Genomic DNA, 9,034 nt, shown 5'->3' with positions numbered 1-9,034 from the left:
TAAAAGTTTGTCATCTATTAACCAAAAAACTAAAACAAAACAAAACAAAACAAAGCAAAAAAACCCCACTGACTTCAAAGGGGAGTCAGCCATTTGCAATATATTTTAAAAGAGCAGTGCCAAGTATTCTTGGCACTGAAGACACAAAAACAAATTGACAAAATACAGGAATTAAACTAATTCTTCAGGCTCAGATAAGTGCCTTTCCTGCACAAGAGTTCAGTGTCTTTAACAGATCGGCATTGTCCTTTATTTACTCATGAAACAGGCACATCAAAGGGGTTGCAAGTCTGGGCTTCCCTATGCAACTCTACCTGGCCACAGCATCCCGGAGTTGAGATTCATTTTGGCATCCATTCAGATCTAAAAATGCCAGCAGAGCTGCTAATTAGCTCCAATAAAGGTACTGATTTTTATTTTCCAGGCACATGCCAATTTAGGAAGTAGGCTGAAGCCATTAATAATTTCACTGCTGATCAGAGCCAAATTTGAAACCATGTTCTCAAGGTGCTGCAAGCTTTTATTAATCTCTTTCATCTCTCCCTCCCCCATTATATCCACATTTGAATAGGCATATCTAAAAGCTAATCTTTTCCCTTATTCAGATGCAGCTTCTCTTCCTATGAATGGGACTTATACGCATGCATCATAGAAATAGATTCCTTAATGGTCCTTATTAAAGCCACAAAAAAGGATTTTTAAGGCCATATCTCAGGTTTTTTACTCACTAGATAATGCCAGCTTAGTTATTAGAGACATCTACTATCAGCGAATGATGCACGCAGTCTCCTGCAGCAGAATTTATATAGGAAGGACCTTATTTCAGTCTCCCATTCACATGCATTAGCTGGTGAGTACTGCTAATTTGCAACAGCACATGGGTGATTACAATCCCCCCCTGCCATGCTAAGAAAAGGGCAGAATTTTCCTGCTTTTGAATCAATTCCTAAACTTCTTCAAACACAGACTCCGGTGATGTTGCTATATAATTTTATATAGTCTTTTTTTCTACACTTATTAAATAAAATGAAGATCCAGAAAGCATCATGATGAGGTCTGAGGGAGAATATAATACAGACTCTTCATCGCTATTTTGGTGGATGAAGTCCTGAGGCTATGCAACTCAATGAGAATTTTGCCATTGATTTCAACAGGGGCAGGGTTTCATCAAAGATGTTTATCGACTTGAAATTTTTACCCTCCGATGGCTGCTCAGGTGTCTGGACAAAACGATTTCATGGGTTCACTCCAGCTGTGGATGGAAATACTCTTCCACCCTCCCTAGCATATTCAGAGGCAATACCGCAGACAGAACAACTGCTGCCTGGACAGGTCAATGGAGCTACCCTCTCCCATGGCTGAAAACAATCCCTGTCATTGAAGGAGTGCCGGTGCTCCACATATTGTAACTACCCTATCGAGACAAGCCTAATTTCCAGAACCATTAACCCAGCTCTTTTATTGAGCAATGCATTGATAGTGAAAGGTAGGCTGACAAAAAGAAAGCAGCTTAAGATCTTCAGAATCAGGGAGCAATGCAACAGATGGACCTGGGCAGGTGTGCTATCAATCACGTCTCTTACACCGTAGATAGATACATAAAACATGAAGGCCCAATCTGAAATTCGTTCACGTCAATGGGATTCCTTTTCTTGGCTGCCATGGGCTTGGACTTGGACCTTGATTTATTATTAACGCACCTCACCCGATTTTCAGCAAACAAGTTTACAATTTTTGCCGGGGTTCAGTGATCTATATTTGAAACAAAGAAGCACTGAGACTGCTCATGGTATCCTAGGGCTGGTTTTCATCCTCCCTGTGGATGAAAAATAGCAGTAATACTGGTGGGCCATCCATAGCAGAGATTTGTTCCCTTTGCAGCTCTATCTTTGCACGTGTAATTGAACATGAGGCGTGGGCAATAAAAAGTATGTTTCTTATTGCTAGGTGCAGTTTCTATCTTTATGATTTAGTTTGCTATGGGAGCACCTACAGCTGAGTACACAGCCAAGATGCTTACTGAGAGTTATCACTGCCTGGATATTTTGTCAGTTATTGCAACCACGACTAAATAGATTTGGACTCCTGTTTAATAAAGTCCGCGCTTTTATTATCCAGTCTAGAAAGAAGCAATAGGAAACCCCTTTTCTCCTCTCTTTTCACATCCCATCTAAACAAATGATTATTACTTCTATGCCATCTGTTCTGCATCCCCTATCACATTGAAAACAACCTTTTTTTTCCATTGCGCTTTCGAAACCTAGATGGGCAAAGGGGGAGGGACATGACAACCAAGAAGAAGAAGAAATTAGCCAAGAATAGTTTATGGAGATTCAACAATAGTTCAGACTGACCCTGGAGTGGAAGGTCTGGTTGGTTCAAGTTTTATTTCAATCAACTTGCCCTTTCCTACAGTGGAAAGGTACTGCACACATTCCTGCTGAAAAAAAACATGTGTTCACCATGTCACGGAAAAATTGCTTCTGTTTTTAAAAAAATACCACATCTAGATGAGGCTCTGACCAGGACTGGAAATGTCAAAATAGCATGGTAAAAAGAAGAGTGGGTTTGGTCAAACACAAAGCAGGATGAAGGAATCAACTATCATGTGAAACCACCCTTTCTTGCAAGTTTATTAATCTAATTTTGCAGGCCTGTGAGATTCAGGGCTGGTGCTGATTAAATGACCAAACATTTACCTCAATAACACTGCTGACTTCAGAGCCTTCCCCCACTCATTTATATTCCTTCTCCCCCTACATTATTTATCAATGACCCTTTGCCCGCAAACCAGAGGTTCTTGGAGAGCACAAGCAGCTTTGCCTTGGGGATTAGTCAGCTGTTTGGGATGCTGGGGAACAGATGTTTCCTACAGCCAAAATTTGCTCTCGATCCAACTCGTGCTGACTTAACAACTTCGGAGACAACAAAGAGTCGCATTATTTGACTAAGCTTTAACGCAACTGAGTGCATTTATATTAGCCAGAAATTGATTGAGAGCAGGTTCAGGCTGGACATCAGGAGGCATTACTTTACGGTGAGGGCTGCCAGGCTCTGGAATGGGCTCCCAAGGGAGGTGGTGCTCTCCCCTACCTTGGGAGTCTTCAAGAGGAGGTTGGCTAGATATCTGGCTGGGGCATTATGATCCCAGCACTCATTCCTGCCCAGGGCAGGGGATCGGACCTGATGATCTGTTTAGGTCCTTTCCGACCCTAGAAACCCTAGAAACTATATGTTACAAAATTAATACAGGTCTCATGGAATCCAGGGACCACAGGTGGAAACAACATGCCACCCTCTCGTTGTGTACTTGCAAAACAATAATTAACGCAAAGCTAATTCTTCAAATGAACAGAAGCAACAGCAGATAAAGATACTTACGTAAGTGGGGATTGACTGGAGCTGGAAGACAAAAAGAAGAGACCCAAATTAGTGTCACCTGAAAGCATTTGTATGACCAAGTCCCCTCGCTATCTTATGGGATTAACTGCATCCATCTCAGAGCCCAGATCATTGCACACTGTGAGGGTGAGCAGCACAGGTAGCTTCCTTCTGGATCAAAAGGGCTTTGCTTCTCACCTGCCAAAAGTATCAGTGCTGGGTGGTAGGAGATATTCCTTTCCTTCCCAGGGTGAGCATGCTCCCTTCACAGATGGAGAAGCAAAATGGCAATTTCAGGCATCAAACCTAGATACAGCCATCATTAAACTCTAGAGAAGGAAGGAGCTGTCAGGCGAACTGCATGCCACCATCTTGGTGCAAAGTCTCTTGAAGATGAAGCCAACACATCACAGGACAACAGTATGTCTCACCAAATCAGTCCCTACATAGGTTTTGTTCCTCACTTAGCATCTGCTTCTAGCAGTACATCAGCTCTCCTTAGGGCAGAGGATTTTGTCTGTAATAAATACGTTCTCCCGGATTCAAAAATGAAGGTATGTAAAATGTCAAGACCTATTACTTCATCCTAAATCAAGCGACCAAATGCTATTTTGTTGCAGGCTCTTTGAGAGATGATATTATGGCTGAAATAACAAAAGTGCTGTTTGTTGGTACAGCTCAGCAAATGAGAGTCTCAGGAAATAATGAGAATTTGTGTCTGTCCAAAAATGCCAATATAATTGTCAAACAAAAGAAGGAATATGTAGATTTTTTTAAAAGTAAAAGACACTGTGATGTAAATGAGGCATTCTGTTCTAAAATTATGCATGCAATACTTGCATGTACGTTATTTTTCAGTAGTTATGTTATATATCTGTCATCGTAAGGCTGAAGGGTTTACAACCACTGGCCAAGAAATAAATTAAACACATTTCTGAAATGCACGATTGAAATCTCATCTAGGAGACTACTATGCATATCACAGAAGGATTATCAGTCTGGAAGGGTAAAAGAGTTATTTTATAAAACATTTACAGTAATTATTCTACTCATCTATACACATTGTAGGACAGGAAGACCCAATGATTTCGAGTCTCTGAGAACATCAGATAAAGCATGTTTTTCATTTGACAGATTTTTGGCCCACCTGCTTTGAATTCCCTTCCCTCCCTGACTTCGCTAATCTGCAAAACTATTTGTTGTCATGATTTAGTTCTTAATTCAAGCAATTTTATTTGTGAAGTTAATCAAGCAAGACAGAAAGCTGACACGTTTATGACTAAATTGTGGAAGAAGTTTGCCGAAAGCTGGGGCCAGTACTATGCATCCATTAAGACAGTCAAAATGAGGTGCAAGTGTCTTGTGAGCTGAAACGCTGTGCCCATAGCCCTTACTCAGGTGAGCACTGCTCCTGGGGGACTGTAGGAGCAAGGCTACAATCAGAAAGGCGCAATTACCTTCCAGATCCTGCCCGACTAACCTGATCTCTTTTTATGACCAGGTCACGAAGTGCTTAGACGCAGGAGTGGAAGTAGACATTATTTACCTGGATTTTAAAAAGGCTTTTGACACAGTATCACACCTAATTCTTACAAGCAAACTGAGCAGCTGCGATGTGGATTTTTTCACAGTAAGGTGGGGGAAAAACTGGCTTATGGGACGCACTCAGAGAGTGGTGGTGGATGGGCAGGTCTCTCCCTGGAGGGTTGTGGGCAGTGGGGTCCCCCAAGGCTCTGTCCTTGGACCAGTGCTGTTTAATATCTTCATCAGAGATTTGGATGAAGGTGTTGAAAGCACCCTGTCCAAATTTGCAGATGATACTAAACCATGGGGTATAGTAAACACACTGGACGGTAGGGAGTGAATGCAGGCAGATTTGGACAGACTGGGCAAGTGGGCAGATCAGAATAGGATGCAATTTAACAAGAACAAATACAAAGTGCTGCACCTGGGGAGAAAGACTCTCCAACACACCTATAGACTCGCGGGTACCAGACTGAGCACCACGACCGTGGAAAGAGATCTCAGAGTCCTGGCTGATGCAAAAATGAACATGAGCCGCCAATGTGACGAGGCAATAAGCAGGACTAACCGCACTCTGTCTTGCATCAGCAGGAGCATCACGAGCAGGTCTAGGGAAGTGATAATTCCCCTCTACGCGGCACCGGTCAGGCCGCAGATGGAGTACCGCATCCAGTCTTGGGCGCTGCACTTCAAGAGGGATGTGGATAACCTTGAGAGGGTTCAGAGGAGGGCTACTCGCATGGTGCAAGACCCTATGAAGACAGACTGAGGGACCTGAATCTCTTCAGCCTCCACAAGAGAAGGCTGAGAGGCGATCTTGTGGCTGCCTACAAACTGATCAGGGTATAGGGGACACTCTGTTTAACAGGGCACCTCTCGGGGTTACCAGAAATAATGGCCACAAACTGAAGGAGAATAGATTTAGATTGGTCATAGGGAAGAACTTCTTTACAGTAAGGGTTGCTAAAATCTGGAATGGGCTCCCAAGGGAGGTGGTGCTCTCCCCTGCCTTGGAGGTCTTCAGGAGGAGGTTAGATAGGCATCTGGCTGGGGTTACTTAACCTCAGCACTCTTTCCTTCCTGGAGCAGGGGGTCGGACCCGATGATCTGCCAGGTCCCTTTTGACCCTAGAAATCCATGATTCAGTGAAATACCGGCCGTCTAATTCTTTCCCCACCTAAAACCAGGATAGCTGCTGTAGTGCAGCTGGAGAAAGGCAGGCATCCGTACTGTAACCCCATTGTTCAAAACAGGCTTTGTTCCATGTTTTGTTGCCCAGATGCACTGTTTTATTTATGGGCACAAACACTTCACATGTGACCTTCATTCACAAACTCGGCTTCGGTCTGAAGTTTTAAAAAGATCTCTCTTTTAACAGCTTTGCTGCTTTATCTGACTTTATCCAGAAGAATGATCAGCAATTTTCCCCAGTGTAATTTTCCAAAGAAACTTAGTCATTACATTATATTAGATACCTCATAGCATTCACTAACAAATTACCTTTCATTCTCCAAGAAACATTCATTTTGTGTACTTCTTGAGTGGCTGAACTTGGAATTAGCTGAAATTGCTGGAAACTGCATTTACTGACGCTTGCTTTGTAACCTCACAGAGAGGCTTTTATAGAAACTATCATTAATGGGTAACCTTGAGCCATGCTTTTCAGATTGTTCACAGTGCAGCCAAAAAAAGAAAAAAGGCTGGGTGCCAAGTAAACTTCATCTTGCATTGACTGACAAAAGCAGAATAACGAATGAAACCATGGTTAGGCTAAACTTATATACGCATCATGAACTGACAAAAAAAAAAGCACTTGCCTAGACAATGCAACAAGCAGGTATAAAACAGGGCCACATGATTCTCAGATTCTCATTCCCAAAAGGGGAAGTTGCTGTATGGGCCAGAAGTAGCAAGTAAAATTAGCCGTGAAGGGAAACGAATGGATGACTGAAGGGCTAAATTCCCAAGGTTGCGTGTGAACGATCTAGAAAATCTCTGAAGCTGAGAGTTATCACCATTCAAGTCCATTCTCCCTGATATGACTGCTCAATTTGAAATGCACTCTCAGAACAGAAAGCAGAAGGATAACGTTACTGGATTCTCCTACATCCACTGCACTTGGTTATCTAGGCCGTGTGTAGACAAAACAAGAGGCGTGTGTGCACAACATTTTAAAGCAGGCTAAACGCTTTTGCACTGCTTTAATGGTGCCGGTGTTTGCACGCCTTGGCGGCATATTGCGCAATAATTCCAGCCGCTGTAGGAAATGCCCCTTAAATGACTTGGGGTGCAGCAAACTCAAACTCCTCCCAGGAGGCTTAGTTTGCTGCCTCTATAGTCGTGGGGCGAAGCACCGGGCTCCGTGCAGCTCCGGGGCTCTGCAGGAAGCCCTGCAGGCAGCCCGGCAGCAGCCTGGGAAAGAAACTCCACCCATGACAAGTGGCAGGCCAAACCCACCACTTCAATTTAGGGCCCCCGTTTAGTCTACACACCCCCTTAGCTGCCTTCCAACTCAGAGCTGTGGGGGGTCAAACCGCACTATAGCCTCACAATTTTAGGTGTGGAGATCCATGCTCTTGCAGATTGTACCACACCAGGCTTGTATTTCTGTACTGAGGGTCGGCAACAAAGCTGTTACAGCATCTTATTTTAAGTTCCAGCTGTAAGAGGTCAAGGCCATGCCCAGCTGGCCCCGTGATAATTAGATACCTGGTCATTTGGCCTGAGGCCACTGGATGTGATGCCAGGCATATCCCTCCCTTGTACGCCATTGCCTACAGGAATTAACATCCTTTGATCAGGCTTCTTTAGGGGCCATTAGACTTGGAAGATGCTTTGACCCCATCCCTATATTTTCAACTCTTTTTTTCAGATTTGATCTCTATTTCAGTCTGACAAATTCTTTCAAGACTAAAAGCCGAGTTAAATAACAGTTCAGGTAGCCTTCAAAACTCCCAAGGAGAGCACAACACATTACATGTCTCATTCAAAACACCAAACAAACCAAACACTGGTCTTGGATGGTCATAGCTGGGACTATTAAATATACAGGATTGATTGGTTACTGAACTACCATATGTTTTATTATTGGCAACTGAATAGTACTGCAAGCCCTCAGTCACAGCTGGGGTCCCTCTGTGCCAGGCACTGTACATACACATGGTGAGAGAGCTACTTCTTTGAACAGTTTATGTTCTAAATAGTCAAAAAGTATCTTGATGCCCACTCAAAAAATGTCTTGACACCAAACATTGCTGGGGTCATTTGATCCCAGCAGTCTTTCCTGCCCAAATGCAGGGGGGGCTGGACCCGATGATCTGTAAGGTCCTTCCAGCCCCAAGAACTATGAAACTATGAAAGACAAAGAAAGAAGGGAAGAAAGGAACATTGAAGTGGATTAAGCTCTGCTTAATTGTTGAAACCTACTTTAACACTTGCCAGTAACTCACCCCCATATCCAGGAAATGTCTCTTTATCCAAAAAAAAAAATGGCCTTTAACTTGTACAGCCCCATACCCGCCCTCCAGTCTTACTTTCCAAGAGCCTGATCTTGCTACTTGATCTTCGCAGCTGTGCAGTCACCTATGGTCGGCTTTGACTCCAAAAACTACCCCTTAATAGTTGCATTCTGTACTACTTAGTCGAAACCAGAGCTTTTTTGGAAAACCTTTAGCATTTCCTGAATGCGACGTGTAGTATATGCTGAGTGCCTGGGTTTGTTCGGTGCACCCTACCTGTTCTAGACAGGTGTACCAGGACTCCGTTCTAGATACTCTAAATAACTTTCCCTGATAGTTTTGGATTAGTGAGAAGCAGCTTAATTTTGAAAATAATTGCTGCTTAATTACTTTTTAATAGAAAAAAAGTACTTTTTCAGGTTCTAATTGGAGGAGCTGAAGGTTCAGATGTTTAACAGTCACCTTGTTTCAAACAGGCCTAGGCGGATTTATGTGAAATGATGCTGATTATTTTTTTAATTGTTACGACATGACATATGGGTGCTGTGCTGGCTTACAAAATAGCTATTAGCACTACTCAGATTGATCTGATTGTGTTTACTTGGCAGATGGAGTGGTCCCTAGCAGAAGAACATATGCATCAACTGGGCGATTTGTCAAGCAGCGCTTGG

General features: G+C 43.2%; 1 protein-coding gene across 1 annotated transcript in view; it reads right to left on the bottom strand.

Annotated features, from left to right (window-relative positions):
- MDGA2 (MAM domain containing glycosylphosphatidylinositol anchor 2) overlaps positions 1-9,034 on the bottom strand; it is a 557,209-nt gene that overhangs the window by 46,126 nt on the left and 502,049 nt on the right. The window contains exon 11 of the mRNA XM_019519874.1: positions 3,382-3,402. Coding sequence (XP_019375419.1) covers positions 3,382-3,402 — 21 coding nt within the window. The remainder of the gene's footprint in view (positions 1-3,381; positions 3,403-9,034) is intronic.

Source organism: Gavialis gangeticus, unplaced genomic scaffold (assembly GCF_001723915.1).
Source record: "Gavialis gangeticus isolate Ggan-Ray unplaced genomic scaffold, GavGan_comp1, whole genome shotgun sequence".
Classification (NCBI taxonomy): Eukaryota; Metazoa; Chordata; order Crocodylia; family Gavialidae; genus Gavialis; species Gavialis gangeticus.
The sequence above is the reverse complement of the archived record's forward strand: the minus strand, read 5'-3'. Positions and strand labels throughout refer to the sequence as shown.